We start from the raw sequence: 19,030 nt of genomic DNA, 5'->3' as shown, positions 1-19,030 counted from the left end.
AGTGATGTTTTTTAAAAGGGTACATCAATCAAAAACAGGATTTTGCTGGGGAAGGGGATCAGTAATGGTTGATTTTTTTTTTAACCAACCAATTAGCTTGGAAAACTTCCAGGTAAGCTCTCCAAGATGGCAGATAGAGTGTTTTAAAAGTTTTGGAATATTCTGAATTAATTAGTTTTGCTGAAAACTGTTTTTTCACCTCTTTATTAGTGAGAACACTAAATGGCAATAAAAAATTATTTTTAAAAGCATTTTAAAGAAAATGAGGTGTCAGAGGATGTGTCTGACACTACATTTAAAGGTTTCAAATGATGAAAAGGTGCATAAAAACCAAGGAAAAAGGAGAAACTGAAGAAAAGAAATCACTTACTTGACCCACTTCATCAAATGCCATCACCACCACAGCAGCTCCATACTTCTTGATCTTTCTAGCCTTCTCCAGGAAGTCATCCTCACCTTCCTTCAGACTAATGCTGTTGACAATACACTTCCCTTGGCAGCATTTTAACCCAGCCTCTATCACGCAAAGTTGGAAGAGTCAATACACAATGGTACCTGCAATTAGAACAGGGAAGGATGGAAAAGGAGTCCAAATTATTAATTAATTTCTCCTCTGCTTTTCAAATTTCTCTTGTGTTTATTTTAGGTTTATTTGTTGATAACCTCTCTTTAAAAAATGCATATTCAGTTCACTTATCTTCTTTCCTATTTTGTTAAAGATATTTTTAGAGATATAATGTTTCCCCTCAGGACTGCTTTAGCGGCATCCCAGAATTTGGGAAATGTTGTTTTGTCATTATCATTTTCTTTCACATAATTATTAATGTTTTCTATGATGTTCTTTGACCCACTCATTACTTAGGACTGCATTAAATCTACATTTGGATCTGTGTCTTTTGTTTGTGCTCCTTGAACTGATTACTATATTTATTACATTATGAACTGTAAAGAATATGCTTACTATTTCTACTTCTTTATTTATTTGCAATTTCTCTGTGCCCTAATAAAAGGTCAATTTTTATAAAAGTTCCATGTGTTACTGAGAAGAACACACATTATTTAGCAGTCCAATTCAGAAAATGCCCTAAGTCTTTTATCTCTAGTTTCTCTAGTAATTTATTCAAACTCTGTATTTCCCTTTTCTTAATCATTTTACTTCATTTGTCCAAAACTGAAAGGATATTTAAGTTTCCTACTATTGTATTACTATGTCTTTTTAAAATTCAATTAATTTTTTTCTTTATGAAGTTAAATGCCATGGCACTTAGAACATACAAGTTTGATACTGACTTCTTGTTTATGACCCCTTTCAGCATAATGCTGTTTCCTTTTTAAAAATCACTTTCATGTTCTAAATGTCTTTTTGCTATCTAATAGCACAACTGCAACTGTTTTTTTGTATTTGCCTAATGCATGGTTAATTTTGTTCTAGGCCCTCATTTTTATTCTATGTAATTTTTTTTTGCTTTTTTAGGTGTGCTATTTGTAAGCTATAGATGGTGGGGTTTTGCTTTCTTATTCAATCTGTCATTCTTTCATTTTATTGGATTGTTTATTCCATTCACATTTAAAGTTATCAGACTTAGGTTTATATTTTCTTTCATTCACCTCTAATACTGTTTATTTTTTCTGAATTAGATTTTTTTGGTTATTGTTTTTGTTCCCCTTCCTTTGTAAAGACAGTTACTCTTACTTAATCTATGTGAAGGCAATCCAATTCCCCCAGGATCTCTTCCCCTCAGCCTCAAGCCCTATGCCCTCTCATTTATCACCCCCTTCCTCAGTTTTGATTTTTACTTATTAATTCATTTTCTCTTCCTTTTATCTAGTCACCTACTGTTCCCCTCTTCTTTCTCTCTCAGTTAAGTAAAATCTTCCCCCTTCAACTTCTTTTGTTCTTTTTTTTTCATTTTCTGCAAATTTAAAAAACAATGATTCTTCCCTTCATTCTCTTTATTAACCTTCCCTTTCTGTTAATTCTAGACTTTTATTTTTTGATTCATGGTTCTAATACCTATTTACGTCTTCTTTATTCTCTATATGCCTCATGGAATTAAAATTTCTAATGTACCTATTTTGAGTTCCCTCTTATAAATACTCTCTATGTTATCACCATCTTGCAGATCTTATTCCCTCTCATCCCCCCTTGTCTTCTAGGTACCTCATTCTTATTAATTCCAGAACAGGGAAAAAATAGTTTCATATTGCCCCATAGTAGAAAGCATGGAGTGAAAATGAGAAGAAAACCCCATTCCATTCCTTTGCAAAGTCGGGGGACCACAGGCATGATACACTGCAAATATTTTCAGACTTTTTTGATTTACTGATTAGTTTTGTTCATTATCCCCCCTCTACTTCCTTTTTTTCTTTTTTAAAAATATTATTTGTTATATAGAATGACTCTCTGGGAAGGAGAAGGGAGAGGAAGAGGATATTAGGAGCAATTCTGATGGTGTAAAAAATGCAAGATAGCAACAAAAATTTAATTTAAAAAGATATGAGGGGCAGGGATCGGTCACCAATGAGGCATATCCTACAGCCAATTTTCCAACGTCCCAAATATACACATTTGACTTCACCCAGGCAACACCAAAGTAAAATTAAAACAGCAGCACAGAGGCAAAAGTCTGAAATATTTAGAGGGGTTTTCCTGTCATGAGAGCATGGAAAAGGGTTAAGCTAATATCTGAGAAAGAAACCAATAAGTGTCCCTTTCCCTGGCTTTGGTATCAGCTTACCCACTTCAAGTGCCTAAATGCTAATGTCAACACCTTAATATAGGATTTAGGCATCTCAAAGTCAGGCGCTGTTCTGTCTTCAGGATTAATGTGTAGCCTCGTGCCCTTCAGAAAGAAATCTCCTAGCCAAGGTATTCAAATTTGAGCTCCCACATTCCTGACTTGAAATAACCCCAGCTTTGGCACGCAAAGGAAGAAGTAAATGTAGCTTACAGCATCTGGGTAAAAGGCTAACCTAGGTCTGAATGGAAGCAAACAAATGAAAATATTATATTCCCCTTTAATTCTGACCTAATGTTCTCCTTCTTCAGCAATTCATGCCTTAGCCTCAGGAAAAAAAAGTGACATAAATAACAAACCAAGAAAAAAACATCAAATCATCATCTTCAAAGGGGAAAGAAATTTTAAGATTAAGAAGGGAAGCTAGGATGATGCACCAAATAACCATTACTCAAGGGAAGAGTATCCAGGTCCCTTGGTTTTAAGTCCTTAATACCCGGAGGTCTGCCCTCTCTTTAGGCATTGCCACGCTTATCTATTACCCTCCACCAGAGGGTAGCAAAGGAAAGTGAACAGAGTAAGTTATATTAGTGATTATGTTGTTTCTTCTCACTCTGGATTTAAAAAAACAAAAAAAACCAAAAAGCTGGTTTGGGCACAAACTCAATCAGTTCACCAGCCTCGGCCTCCCCATTAGCAGCAACTATAAGCATGCATCACCACACCAAGCCATGGATTTCTAAAATGAATACAGAGCCAAGTATGCAAGAAGAGCTACTTAGCAGGAAGGTCATGTCCCTAAAATTGCAAGACTTTTGCTTTTAATACTGCAGGAACTTTGGTCATAGAACTCTCCTGGAGGAAGCAAGATAATAATATGAAAGCTGATGTTTACTTAACACTTTAAGGTTTGCAAACCACTTCACAAGTATTTTCTCATTTAGTCCTCACCACAACCCTGGGAAGCAGCTATTATTATTATCTCCATTTTACAGGTGATGAAATAAGTAGACAAAGGTTAAGTGACTTGGCCAGGGTCACACAACTAGAAAGTGTCTGAGGCCAGATTTGGACTCAAGGTTTTTTGAGGCAAAGTCCAGCACTTTTCACTGAGCCACCTAAATGCCCATATAATGTGCATAAAGTAGTCTGCAAAATTTAAAGTATTATACAAAGTCAGTTGCTGCTGCTAGTGGTGCTGTTATTATAAATGGGTATATTACCTTCTTCTCTATATTGCACAAGTGGGGGGCAAAGTGTATGGAACATCATATACATTGTCAATCCCAGTCAATGTGTTGGGTCATTTCACCTACCTGCTTTTTGTGCCATTTTAAAAGAAAAAGATAAATGCCTTTGCTATAAGAGATAGCGCACCAGGGAGAGAAAAAGGGGAGAGACATTTGGAAATGTGATGTACAAACAGAAATCATTAATAAAAATTTTAAGTGCCTATATTTCAGTATTAGAGCTCTGAAGTCAAGGCTTGATTTCAACTCTTGAATGACTAACCTTGAACAACTTACTGATTTTACAACTTGATAAGCTTGTCAAATAAAAAAAAAGCCATCCTTAGTACTACTGGCATTAAATATTTACTACCACTTTTGGGGAAAGGGCTTTGAGAGGCACGAATGAAGAATGAAAGACAAGAACCATCAGAACTTGCTCCCAGGCTATTTCTCCTAAAAAGCTCAAACCTACACTAAGACTTTTGGGACACTCTATATTTGACAAAACCTAATTAAAAATGTGTTTTCCCATCTGTAAGTTATTGTCATTAATTTTCAAAATAACAGCTAGTTAGTGGAGGAGGAACCTCTGGAACCCCCTCCCCATCAGCTCATTTACCTTTAACAAAAACAGAAAATCATGGGGCACGATGGGAGGAAATTAGGTCAGACAATATTGTTTTAATCTTTAATTACATTTCAATTTGACTAGCTTCACTGACCCTCCCTACTCCTCGAAGAATCAGCTAAGTCCTTTTATATCTATGCTGGAAGGGACAAAAGACCAAGCAGCAATAGCACTGAAGAGCCAAGCATTTCATGCTGAGCTGGTGAGGTATGTCTTACAGATCTGAGAAATGCAGAATGAACCAACCCCCCTGTACATTTATAGAAACTTGGGAAGAAACTGAGAATAGTATTCAGCATTTTGAATACCTGTTGAGCCCAGAAACCACTCTTCAAAGAGCAGAATACTAGGCATAGAGTCAGAATCCTATCTCAGACACTTACTAGCTATGTGATCCTGGGAAAATCACTTGATGACTCTGAGACTCAGTTTTCTCATCTGTAAAACAGGGATAAACTCAACCACCTGATAAGGCTTCTTTGGAAGATGAAAAGAGAATATGTGTGGAAAGTATTTTCTGAACCTTACGATGCTACCCCAAATATTGGTTGTTGTTGCTGTCACCATCAACATCAACATCATCATTCATTCATTCATTCATTCATTCATTCATTCATTCATTCATTCATGCAGGAGGTTCAAGGCAAGAAACATCAAAGAAGATACTTGCCCCAGGGCAATGTACTTTAAAAACTACAGAGAAAGACAAATTCATGACCTATGTGATTAAAACGGTGCCCAAACAAGCTGAAATAAGCATAATGACAGTAATATAACACCGTGATTAAATTAAGCGCTACCTTGGCAATATCAGGTTCAGAAGCAATGAAGTTACAAAATTTGGTCATAGCACTGGGGCCATCCAACATTCCGTCGTCCATGTTAACATCCAGAATCTGAGCTCCCATCTCCACTTGAGCTTTACCCACACTCAAAGCTTCCTGTAGGAGAAACAAAAGAGATGAATTAAGACCTTGACCCAAAAGCAGCAGAAGGTACCACACTTACTTATCTCTTATTATACCAAGATTATTTGGATTAAAAAGTAAAAATCACAATCCATGGTACTAATTTATCTTAAAAGTCCCAAAGGCAATTCTCAATTGGTCTCTCTTACATTTAAATACATCTTCCATGTTGCCAGTTACCTTCCAGTTTCACAAAGTAGAAATAAGAATCATTCAATGAGAGAATAACACATCTAGTCCTTCTCTTACCTTTTCCTCTTATATGATGTCACCAAATCCTGTTGATTTTCCCTTAAGATACCACCAATTTGAAGCTTTCCTTTCTAACCAGAAGGCTTCCATGCTTGTCCAAGATTTTCCTACATCATGCAACATTCTCCAAGACTCCTTAAATCCAAGGTCTTCCCATCAATCTATTTAGCCGTCAGACTAATCTTCCTAAAATAGCACTTTTCTTCACACCATACCCTATACTCAAGAATCTATAATGTCTCCTTATTATCTGTCAGGCACAACAAAACCAAACTGTTCCATCTAGTTTTCAGACCCAAAATAATCGGATGCCATCCTAACAGGACCATACGAATTTTCCATTTTTCTCACAAAATGTTATTTCCATCCCAGTCAGGTCTGTCTCGTAGCCCTTCTTCACACATATCATGTTCATTCCTCTTTCTGTGCCTTTGTTCATGGTGTTTCCTTTGCCTAAAAAAGCAGGTCCCCTTCAATTACCAAATTTTTTCTTGTATCTTCAAGGCCAAATTCACATACCACCTACTTCATTAACTCTTTTCCATTAACTGCCCTCACTTTTTATCAATCTTACCCTTCTCAGAACTTCTACTACACTAAAAAAAAGAACACTTCTATTTACATTTTAAGAAATTTTCAATTATTTTTCTTATGCTCATTTCATCTCCACAATTGGTCCACAAGCTAAGGCTAAGGCTAAATGTCTTCTGAAAGTGGCTGTCACATAGGAGGTACTCAATAAATACATGGTGACTGATGGATACGGTAGAGTCATATGTATGTATGTATGTGAGCATGTCTTCATTAGTCTTCATGGTAAGAAAAAAGGAGATGATAAGTACCAGACATTCATGTTCTCAGAGCATGGAGATTACAGTTGAGTTTTTTCTAACCCTAAGAAGTTCAAGATGAAATTTACAGTAGTCACTGAGACAGAGAAGGAATAAGGACTTTTAATTTGTATCACAAAAATAACATCAATTATTACAAAGAGAATGGTTTCAAAGAATCACAATCCAATGACAACTTTTGTTAATAGCAATTGTGTCCCACACAGACATACACAAATGAAAGATAATAGCAGTAAGTAGTAAATGGGATCTCTAGGTTTTACAGGGTCATAGATGAAGGAGGAAAAAAAAAGATAAGTTTGAGAAACAGATCATGAGCTTTGCACAGACACCTGGTAAAGTAGTGATGGAGGTATTCAATTATTCAGGCATCTGCTGGAGCTCTCCCTCCACCAAAAGTAGTATAGCAACTAATACCTTCTTCACTTAATAATGATCTCATCGTTTGATAAAGTAAAAAAAAAAGAAGTTATATCTTGGTTCTGATTCTAACTATTTAGAAATTTAGGGAGAAACTATTTGCTCAAGTAGAAATGATGGGAACCTTAGAAGGAAATGATTACTCTATCACGGAGTTTGTGGTAGAGGAGAAGAAAGTCAGACTGTCTGACACATAACTGCCATTTTGGGAATGCACATTTCAAAGAGTTCAGAGGAAGAATAGGAGAATCCCATGAATTAAAATTCTCCAGTGGAAGACAGGGATAGGAAACTCTCAAGAATAAAATCTGTATACTCCAAAGGGAAATAATTCTGTTGGAAGTTTAAAAAACAAAACAAAACAAAAAACAACCCTTTATCTAAGCAGACCAGTGTGGCTAGAGATAACTCACCAACCAACAAAATTTTTGAAAGACACATACAAAAGATAGGAAAAGGAGCAGGTAACATGAGGCTGAATTGTCCTGTAAAACGGACTGCTAGAACTCAGAATGACCTGAGGCTGGTAAGAAAAAGCAAGGGTTTTATGGATATATTGGAAAGTGAAAGATCAAAGAAAGAGCAGCACTGCTTCTACATGTAAGTCTCCTTAAGGTGCCTGATGTAGGGAGCAGGTAAGAACAAAAAAGGCAGAAAAAAATAATTTTTGTGTAATGGAAGAGATTTCTATTAATCGTCAAAGGATGTAACAATATTGCTGCTATTATGGATGAACATTCCAATGCCTGATATAAGTAGAAAAGGAATTTTTGTTTTACTATAAATTGCTAAAATATGTGTATGAAGAAACATGACTTTCAGACAGGATTTGGACAGGTTTAGAAAGAAAATTATAGTTATTATAAATGTGAGGACCTGGAACTTGTCTTCACAATGTGGTGGTGCCTTGTTTGTGTGACAATGGTTTAATGCTGTAAAAAGGAAGAGAAAGTTTCTTATTTATTGAAACTAGATAAATGTGAGTAGAAAAAAACAGTTTCAAGGACACCAAAGAGATGGAGGAGTCCGTCAAGAACTTCAGAGCTTTTTCTTTGCTCTTCTTTGACCTCAATGGCTTAAAGTTCCAATGGCAACTAGTGCCCTTCAGCACCACCTGGAGGAGATAATAGGTAAAACTTCTTTTTTCAGAAACATCTATTGCTCTCTGCGGCCACCTCTGGCAAACCTTCAAGTTTTACTAAAAAAAAAAAATACACACACACACACAGAGCTAGTAATAATACTTCTTGTTCAGTCACATCCAACTCTTTTGGGGTTGGTTTGTTTTTTTGGCAAAGATACCTGAGTGGTTTACCATTTGCTTCTCCAGCTCATTTTAAGACGAGGAAACTGAGGTAATCAGGATTAATGACTTGCCTAGGGTCACACAGCAGTAAGTATCTGAGGCCAGATTTGAACTCATTAAAATAAGTCTTCCAGTATTCTATCCGCTGTGCCACCTAGCAGCCTAGCACTTAGGTATCTATAATATGAGTGACAATAACTGCTGTACAACTTCAAAAGAGGGAAGGATTCCAGGAAGATGTGGGACATGACCTTTGGACATGGGAAAAGACATACTGGGGAAGGGGAGTACATTCTGTATTTTCAGGCCTAATTTTTCTCTTGTCTTACGGTACAATTCTAATTGCCTGTTGTAGTGGACATCTCAAAGTGGATGTCCCATAGACATCTTGAACTAAACATATCCAAACTGAATTCCCTACCGTTCCCCTCAAAGTCCTCTTCTCTTCCAAACTTACCTATTAGTGTCAAGGGGACCACCATCTTCCCAGTCACTCAGATTTACAACCTAGGTTCATCCTTGACTCCTAGCTATCTCTAACCCCCACATCCGACCTGTTGCCAAGTACTTTCCATTTTACCTTTCTAACACCTCTCAAAGATACCCCCTTCTCTCCTTTGACACAGTCAACACTCCAGTCTCATCACCTCATTGCAATACCCTACTGGCTGAGCCCGCCACAAGTCTCTCTCCATTACAGTACATTCTCTTCTCAACTGTCAAAGTGATTTTCCTAAAGCACAGGTTTGACCACGTCACCCCCTTACTCAATAACTCCAGCAGCTCCCTAGTAACTCCAGAATCAGATATGAAATCTTCTGGTTGTCCCTTTAAATCCTCTGTAAACCCCCTCCTCCCTGACCTTTCCAGTCTTCTTCTACCCTACCTCTCCAAATACTCTGGGATCCAAGGTCAGCTTCCTTACTGTTCCTAGAACAAGATTCTCTGTCTCCTGACCACAGGCAGTTTCACTGGCCATCTCCCAGGCCTGGAATGCTCTTCTTCCTCATCTCTACCTTCTGGTCTTCCTGACTTACTTCAAATCCTAGCTAAAATATCATCTTCTACAAGAAGACTTTCCCAATATCCCTCAACTGTAGTGCCTTCCCTCTGCTGACTAATCCCAGTTTATCCTGTCTTACTTTGTTTGCAAGTTGTCATCCACATTAAAATGTGACTGCCTTGAAAGCAGGGACTGTCTTTTCCCTTTCTTCATATCCCCAGAACTTGGTATAGTACAGGGCACATAGTAGGTGATTAATAAATGCTTACTCACTGACAGGACAAGAGGCACACACAAAGTAGAAAGGCAAAATGGATAAGGCAGTGGCTGGGGAAGGAGGGCAGTGAGTTGAGGAGATTAGTGTACTAGGGACTAATGGAAGATAGGGTCAGAAAGGTAATTTAAAGTCAGGAATCAAGGCCATGAACGTGGTACAAAAGCCTGGACTTTTTCTTGTGAATAATTGTGAACCACTTCTTGTCTTAAAGCAAGGAAGAATGATATTACACACAAGTGGCACTTTAGGAAGATTACAATGGTATATCTTGCAGTATGAACTGGAGTTGGGGAAACTGAAAGCAGGGAGATCAATTAGGAGAAATTACAACAATATAGGCTTGAAGTAATGAGAGCGTGAATAGGTAGAGGGGGCAGAGAGAATGGAAAAGGAAAACCAACAGGATAGCAAGAGTAACACACTCGTTATGCCAAATCTCTTCAGTTTAGATTTTTAAGCTTCATTCTGACATGATTTTAACCTTAACAGCATTCTTAACAAAAATAGAAAAATAACCAACGAAAACATGGAGCAAGTATCCAAATAATGATTACCTTCATCATTCTACCTCACTTTTCCACACTTCTAAAAAGGATGAGAGGAGAAACCCCAAATGGAGGGCATTCCTCCATTTCCCCCCACCCCCTTCCCAAAGCATGGAAATAAATAGCAGATGATCTGCCTCATACTGCCTCATCCCAATTCTTGAATTTTGGTGAATAGCAATGGCAACTTCAATTTTTCTCAAGGCTTAATCCATAACACCCTCATCCCCCCTTCAAATTCAAAAGTGAGCCCAGTTCATCATCTTCTCCCATTTACTCAGAATGTGATTAATAATATCAAAGGTAGAAGCTGATTAATTCACATGATGTCTAGCAAAAGAAATAGCATATGCTTCAGTGATCTTATTAGGATGCTCACTTCATAGTTTCCTGCCATGATGAGTTTAGCAAACTTCTTTGACCCCGCAACATTACAGCGTTCACCAATGTTAACAAAGTTGGTGTACGGTCCAATCCTGAAGGGCTCTAGTCCTAGAAGAGAGAAGCATTTCAAAATATTTGTGAAAATACACAAAGTAGGTTATAGGAGATTAAAAACAAATACATTCACGAGAGAAATACCCCCGTGTTCCTTATCCCTCCATACTACAATTTGCTATTTGTCTTTGCACAAATGGTTCCCAATGCCTGAAATGCTTTTCCTTCCCACTTCTGCCTTTTGGTAAACCTTAGATATACTAAGACTCAGAAATTTCCTACACAAAGCCTTGTTAGTGCTTCCCCCTTCCCTGAAATTACTTGTTTAATATGCATACATTTTGTATTTACTTATCTGAGTGCATCTTATTTTGCACTAGTAGAATGCAGGTTTCTCGAGGACTGGGTTGTTTTCATTTTTGTTTTTGTATCTCAGAACCTAGCACAGTGCCTAGCACACAGGAGGCGCTAAATAAGGGCTTGTTGAATTAAACTAAATTGCAAAGCATCTATGAGGGAGCAGAGACCAAGGGGCCATCTTTCCCTGGTTGCTATATACAGATTTAACCACTCAGAATAAAAAGCATAGCCTGAAGACAAATACTTCTCTGAGTCTTTTTCCAAATCCTTTCTTAACTATGAGATATATGGAAGACCCACAACCAATTACCTCACGAAAACTATTGAGAAAAAATGGTGACAGAACAATTAATTCATCATTCTTCCCAATTATTAAAAATTGGAAACCAAACGGATGAAGAGATTTTGAATCTCATTCTGCTAAGGATGGTTTTTAAGCCCTAAAGCAGAACTTAGGGTTATGCCTTCCCTAAGGTATCTCAGAACCTATGGGGAAAGAACACATGATTCATTACCTACTTGGTAGCACTGTCCAGTAGGAAACCATGTGGCCCAGACATTTAGAGATGACCTTTACTCTAATTCAACTCCTTAACTATTAAATGGGGATAATATCTTCCCAATCTAATTCACAGAGCAACTGGGTGATAAAACAGGAAAATACTTTAGAAAAAGTCAAACGCATGACACAAATTAAAGTGTCTTTATGGTAATTACTGTGAAGCCATTCTAGTTCTACCTTTTCACAGTAAATTATTTAGTTCTAACAATGCCTCAGTAGTAGATGCATATGAGCATAAGATTTAAATCTGTAATGGCCCTTAAAGACCATCTAATCTCACCCCTCTCATTTTGTGTATGGGGAAATGGAGGTACGAGGTTAGGAAACTTGTCTAAGGTCACACAGCTAGTAAACTGCAAGGCTGGTGTTGAATTTGGATCCTTCAGATACAAAACTGCAGTTTTCTTTCCACTGTTTAGTAAACCAAATGGTCCCTTTTTTTTCTCCTGGTTGGATGAGAGATACACAAAACAAGCATAATGACAGAAGTATGACAGCCAGGTGTCTTTTACCTCACCTCCCAAGTTCAGGTGAGGAAAATGACTGATAAAAACAAGATCGTCTCTTCCACTTTCCAACTCTCTACCTTGCCTTCCTCTTAGTCTTACTCCCCCTGGATTCTGCCCCTCCTCCAGCAGACGTCTGGTTGTCCCTGACCCTTTGACTGACCCTGAAATTTGCAGGAAAGGCAAGTGAGGATGCCAAAACTTAAATTGTAAAGAATTCCTAAGTGATCTCCCTAAAAGCATTTCATACACAGTACTTCTAATCTATTATGAATGTGATGGAATTGGATACAAAAACAGCCTGTCTTGCTCATGATTTACAAAAGAGCAAGATGGAAGAGGCTGTCTGAGATTTCATTTTTTAATCTGCTTCAGAGTCATTCTGAGAGCAATTAGAAATAACACATGAAGCTGAAACTGGAGCCAAAGGGCCCCCTCATTTTTATATATAAACTCTTAAACTAATGGTATATAGAGAATATCATGGCACATTACGTAGGGCAGTTTAGGTGGCTCCATGGATAGAGTGCTAGGCTGAGAGCCAGGTAGACCTGAGTTTAAATCCTGCCTCAGACACTAGCTACGTGACCTTGGGAAAGTCACTTAACCTTTGTTTGCCTCAGTTTCCTCACCTATAAAAAGGGGATAATAACTGCACCTACCTCCTAGCCTTGTTGTGAAGATCAAATGAGATCACTGTAAAGCACTTAGCACAGTGCCTGGCACATAGTAAATGCTATGAAAATGTTAGCTACTGTTATTAATGGTGTATAGAGAACATCGTGACACATTGTGTTGGCAGCTAGATGGCATAGCACCAGGCCAGGAATCGGGTAGACCTGAGTTCAAAAATAGCCTCACTTAATGGCCACCACTTAACCTCTGCTTGCCTCAGTTTCTTCAACTATGAAATAGGGCTAACAGCACTTACCTCCCAGGTTGTGGTAAGCATCAAATGAGACAATTTTAAAGCACGTAGCACACTGCCTGGCACACAGTAAGCACCATATAAATTTTAACTATTAGTAGTCATAGTACTATAGGGGAAGAGCAAGGAGATCTGGCTTTAAGTTCCACCTCTGATCTATATTGGCTGTGTGACCCTGAGCAAGTCACTTTACTTAGTGGCCCAGGCAATTGCCTAAGACTGTAAGAACAGAGAATGTGCTGCTTTTTTCCTTTGTTGGCAGAGAAAATTCTTCACCTGGGACCTCCCTAGACTGATGAAATTACACAAGTTCGGTTAAAAAAATTTTACCTAAATTAAATGAAATGAACGTTGTTTATTTTCTTGTTCAGTCGTTTCAGTCATGTCTGACTCTTCATGACCCCATTTGGAGTTTTCTTGGCAAAGATATCGGAGTGATTTGCCATTTCCTTCTCCAGCTCATTTGGCAGATGACAAAATGAGGCAAGTAGTGTTTACTGACTTGCCCAGGGTGACACAGCTAGTAAGTGCCTGAGGGCAGGTTTGAAGTCACTAAGACGAGTCTTCCTGACTTCAGGCCTGGCACTCTATCCTCTATGCCACCTAGCTGTCCTAAATAAAATAATGACCTAAATAAATAGTTCACTCCCTATTCCATGACAACAGACAAGAGAATTTAATTTGCGGCCTCAATTAAGACCGGTATTTCATTTTGAGGTCTTTCAAATGAGGTACCAGCCATCTGAGATTACTGCTCCCCTGCCCCCCAGCCTTAGCAAAGGACGGGTCTGAGGAAGCCCGGCTCTTCTGCCCCATGGCAGTTACATGCCAATTCTTCATCTTCCATCAGTGGCTCTGCTTTGGCTTCTATTATGCAAGCTTCCAATATAATGACCACCTGGAATCTGATCTCCATGCAGACTGACTCAGCTTTTAGTACTGAAAAGCTCTCGTGCCAAGTACCTCCTGATGCCACCCCTCCCCCACCCAGCTTCCTCTGTGTGGCATCTTCATCTGTTAGACTGTAAGCTCCTGGAGGGCAGGGACTCTCTTTCCTTTTTGGATCTCCAGCATTTAGCACAGTGCCTGGTACAGAGCATGCACTTAATAAATGTTTACTGAATGGAATTGAAGATAGCACATTGAACAGAGCACTGGGCCTGCAGTTAGGAAGCCTTGAGTTCAAATCTGGCCTCTTACAAGCTGTGTAATGCTGGGCAAGTCACTTAATCTCTGTCTGCCTCAATTCCCTCAACTGTAAATGGGGATAATAATGATAGGACCTACCTCCCAAGGCTGTTGTGAGGGATCAAATGAGGTAACATTTGTGAAGTGCTGAGCACAATGCCTGGCTCACAGCAGGCATTTAATAAAGGCTTCCTTCCTCCCATTTCAAACTGACTTCCCTTTTTCTGTCAGTCCTGCCTACTCGACACTCGTACAGATGAAAAATGAGATATCAGCTCTGCAAGCATGCATATTTTGTTTTGTGTGAATTACGGTAACATAAAAAGCTTCTGAAAATTTTTAAACTGTTAATGTTAAGGTGATGAAAAAACTACATGATCCCACTTTAAAGAGATTTTTTAAATTGTTTTAAGGTTTTCAACTGTTTCCACTGTTAATTGTTGGTGCCACGGTTATCCTGTCTACGTGATTTCTTGCTTCTATTTAACGCATACAGCATTCTGCTGAAGTAGATCTTCTGAAAAGTGAAACATTTGTTGGGCCCAGGACCAGATTTTAAGGTTTTTCTTCTTCTGTGCAGTTCATATGATCTGGTCATATCTTACTTTAGTTCTTTTTTTTCCCCCTCAAACTCATCCTTGAAAAGTCCTTATGTTAGAAGCTGGTAAAAAAAATCCATGTGCTCATAATTCAAAGTTAGTCATTGATAACCACCTCTTCTTCTCTTGAACATTCTCAGGCAGGGAGATAGTGAACCATCTTTCTACCTGTCTCCATCCAATTCCACAGCTACGCTGCAGTGGTTTGTCACAATCAGCCCCCAACTGCTCTGAAACTGCCTCCCAAGAGGCAGCAGCCAGCCCAGTATAGGGGAGGGGAAAGCACTGGTCTTAAAGTCAGACTGCCTGGATTTAAATCCCCTCTTCTATTATGTGTTTTTGGTTTTTATTTCATCTGACAAAGTAAAGAAAGAAACCAAAATATCTCGCAAATTAGTGAGATTTTAAATGACGATCTACCATTTATTAATCATCAGAATTTCCTTGAGCCCTGGTTTACTAACTTATCAATTGATAAACATGAATTAATTAAGCTCTCCTTACATATTCCTATGGCATAAGCAGATGGGGGCTGGCCTTGTGGTCTGGAAGACCTGAGTTGAAAGACTAGTCTGGATTCAAGTATCACCTCTGACACCCCCTGGCTGTGTGACTCTGGGCGAGTCTCTGGCAAGACTCCTCAGTGCTCTGGTCCACTCTCCAAGACAATAAGTTTCAGAGAAGATGCCAACCTGCTTTGGTAGAGTGGGAGGGGGAGTTTCCTTCTCTGGGAGTTCCCTAGCTCAATAAAATCTCAGGTCCAGTCCCTATCCTCATCCCTGTGTGCCAGATCCTATTAGGTATTGGGGAGATGAAGGCAACCAATGAAACAGTCTTTGCCTGCAAAGAATTCACTTTTTATCAAATGCAATTCTAGTATCCTTAAATAACTACTTGTGCTACTATTAACATCACAGAGCTGCTGTGAATAAAAGCACTTGGAAAGCTTTAATGGGCTAGACATATAATCACAGAATCACAGAGAGATCATCTACTCCAATACCCCCATGTTAACGATAAGGAAACTGATGCACAGAGAACATAAAGTCACATAATCAGAGACCAGTAAAGACAGGCCTCAACTCCAGACTCTCTCACCCCTTGTAGACAGCTATATTGCCTCTACAAGAAATTCTTATTACTTCTTTCCCCAAAGGATGAGGAACCGATGAGCTTCAGGGCCTTGATGGATTGTGAAACCAAATAACTCAAGTCTGGACCACAAGTTGGAGGTAGGCCATGAGCACCTGGCCCTATTCAGTTTGAAGTCTTCGACTTGGGTTAAAAACTAGTCTTCAAGGAAAATTTGTACTGTGGAATTCCAGCCACTGAGTGAAACCACTTAATGTCTGGCCAAATTTTCCAGTTCAGCATTCAAGCTATGTACCTTAGGTGGTCTTCATGGCCCACCCAAAGATAACTGAGTGACTGCCACTTAGAAACTGCTATTATAAAAGGATGTCTTTTTCTTTGGCTCCATGAACAATTCCCATTCAACACATGATGATATGAACCACAACAGGCATGAAATGAACACCCACGCTGGAATAAATCGATGATCTATGAAATCATAAAGGCCACTGTCTTAAGGACTCACCTGACAGCAACATATACTCTTCAAAAACAGTTGCAGGGGGAACTCTAGGTTTACAATTTTTCACAGCTTCTGCAATTTCCCTGAGATGAAAAACAAAACAAAAATACTAGACCTGTCAACTTAAGATAAACTAATTTTTGACTATAAAATTTAATCTACTTAACACAACTGTGCAATTTATTATGTGCGTAATTTTAAATTTTCACCAATGATCTTGACTTTCAATTTGCTCAGTAAAGCAGAAAATCATTCATAAATCTTTTATATATTTAAATGTAAAAGTTACAAGTAACTTTCATCCACATGGCCACAGCTTGCTGGGCACTCACTATACATGAGACTGGATTTCTAATCTAAATATACATAACAGATCATGCAGTTGATAACAGATTATTCCTAGTTTATTTGAGAAAAGTCACCAGACTGTGCACATCTCTTAACCCAGCAATCCTACTACTGAACCTACAACTCCCAAGGAGGTCAAATACAGACACAGAGGCCAGGTTGCATGTATACCAAAACAGTGGCATTTTGGGGGGGTAGTAAAACTGGAAATAAAGTGGATGTCATCAACTTGGGAATAGGCAGATAAATTATAGTAAATGAATGTAATGGGTGTTATTGGGCTGCAAGAAATGATGAATATTTATAATTCAGAAAAGTATGGGGAGACCTATATGAACTGATTCAGGGAAGTAAGCAGAATCAGAGGAATACTGTTTGTCAATCAACAAGCATTTATTAAGCCCTTATTATGTACCACGCACTGTGCTAAGTGCTAGAAATAAAAAGAAAAGCAAAATCAGTCCTTGCCCTAAAGGAGTTCACATTCTAATGACAGTTAGAGAACATATATAAGATAATACACAAATAACTAGGTGGATACAGAATACACACAAAGTGGATGAAAGGCAATTCCAGAGGGGAAGAAGGCACAATGACTATAATGACATCAATAAAAACTAACAGTGAAAGACAGCCATATCCAATCATATCCAATTTTGGCCCTAGAAAACAGCTAACAAACCAAAATCTTCTCCACCACAGGACAGGTACAGAGCTGGTAGAGCTGAGCTTCAAATCCAAAGCCTCTGGATGTAAAATTTTGCATCAGCTTTTACACACAATGGCTGTGCTGGCTGGTTTGGCTGAACTGTTCTATGTGTCTAGTCCTATCCTGTCCCCTGAGTAGCAGTTTCACATCACCAGCTGCCTCTTAGACACCTCAAACTAGATGTTCTACAGACATTTCAAATTCAATATACCTAAAATGGAGCACTTATTCTTTCCTCAAAATCCTCCCCCCTTTTCTGAACTTCCCTATTACTGTCAACAGTACCACTTCCTATTCACCCAACCTTACATCTTAGGGGATATATCCTAAACTCCTGTTTGCATTCACCCCATATATCCAAATCTACTTTACAAGTCTTCTCTTTTCTACCTTCATTACACCTATAGTATATGCCACCTTCTCTGAAGAGAAGGTGCCACAGCTGCTACCCTGGTACAAGCCCACAATGCTTCTCACATGGATTATTGTAATCCCCTTCTAACTGGCCTCCCTGATTCATCTTGTTCCTCCATTCAGCTACGCAAGCTAAAGCACAGAACTGACCATATCACACCCTCCTCTCCCCTGATTGAATAAAACTCAGTGGCTCCTTACGACTTCCAGGATCAAATATAAAATTCTGTTTGGCTTTTAAAGCCCTTAGAACCTGGCCCTTTCCTACCTTTCCATTCTTTCTTTCATGTTACTCCAGTGACGCCAATGTTCTTGCTGTTACTTTCATAGGACAACTCCATCTCTCTACACCACGACTTTTCACTGCCTATTCCCCATGCGTAGAATGCTCTTCTTATGAATCTCTGCCTCCTAACTTCTCTATTTTCCTTCAAGTCTCAGCTAAAATCCCACTTGCTACAGGAGTCTTTTTTTAAAAATTTTTAATGTATAGAATAAAACAAGCATTTCCATAACATAATTTTTAAAAAGATGATTGCACATGAAACTGTAAATTGTTATTCCTTTTAAATACATATAAAGGGGGCAGCTAGGTGGCACAGTGGATAGAGCTCTGGCCCTGAAGTCAGGAGGACCTGAGTTCAAATCCGACCTCAGACCAAACACTTGACACTTACTAGCTGTGTGACCCTGGGCAAGTCACTTAACCCCAATTGCCTAAAAACTAAAATAAATAAATAAATAAAAATAAATACATAATAAAGTTATCATATAAATTTCTTTTTAAAGATGGCTGCCATTAAACACAAATATGTACATATCAAAATGCATACATGATCTATATATAGAGAGAGATATTACAAGAAAATCTGAAGAACAAGGAGGTCTTTCTAGGTCTGCCACAGCTTCTACACGTCCACTGCTACTGCCTTCCCCAGATTATTTTCCATTTTCACTGTGTATATATATCTCCTATACAGTTATTTGTATGTTTGTTTTCTCCTTCATTAGAATGTGAGCTGTGGGAGGGCAAGAACCATGTTTTTGCCTTCTCTGTACCCCCAGTGCTTAACACAGTTTCAGCACAAATAGTAAGCACTTAACAAATGCTTATTGATACCTATCAGGGACAGTTCAATATGAGTGTGGTGTGCAAAGAATAAT

The 19,030-nt window shown here is 38.5% G+C and overlaps 1 protein-coding gene across 1 annotated transcript in view; it reads right to left on the bottom strand.

Annotated features, from left to right (window-relative positions):
- The window catches only part of MTR (5-methyltetrahydrofolate-homocysteine methyltransferase), a 135,548-nt gene that overhangs the window by 62,855 nt on the left and 53,663 nt on the right, over positions 1-19,030 (bottom strand). The window contains 5 exon segments of the mRNA XM_021000424.2: positions 371-525; positions 528-555; positions 5,399-5,539; positions 10,600-10,712; positions 16,399-16,478. Of these exon segments, the coding sequence (XP_020856083.1) occupies positions 371-525; positions 528-555; positions 5,399-5,539; positions 10,600-10,712; positions 16,399-16,478 (517 nt within the window).

The sequence above is a fragment of the Phascolarctos cinereus genome, unplaced genomic scaffold, assembly GCF_003287225.1.
Source record: "Phascolarctos cinereus isolate Bilbo 61053 unplaced genomic scaffold, phaCin_HiC Scaffold_5;HRSCAF=322, whole genome shotgun sequence".
In the NCBI taxonomy this organism is placed as follows: Eukaryota; Metazoa; Chordata; class Mammalia; order Diprotodontia; family Phascolarctidae; genus Phascolarctos; species Phascolarctos cinereus.
This window is presented reverse-complemented; position numbering and strand designations above follow the sequence as displayed.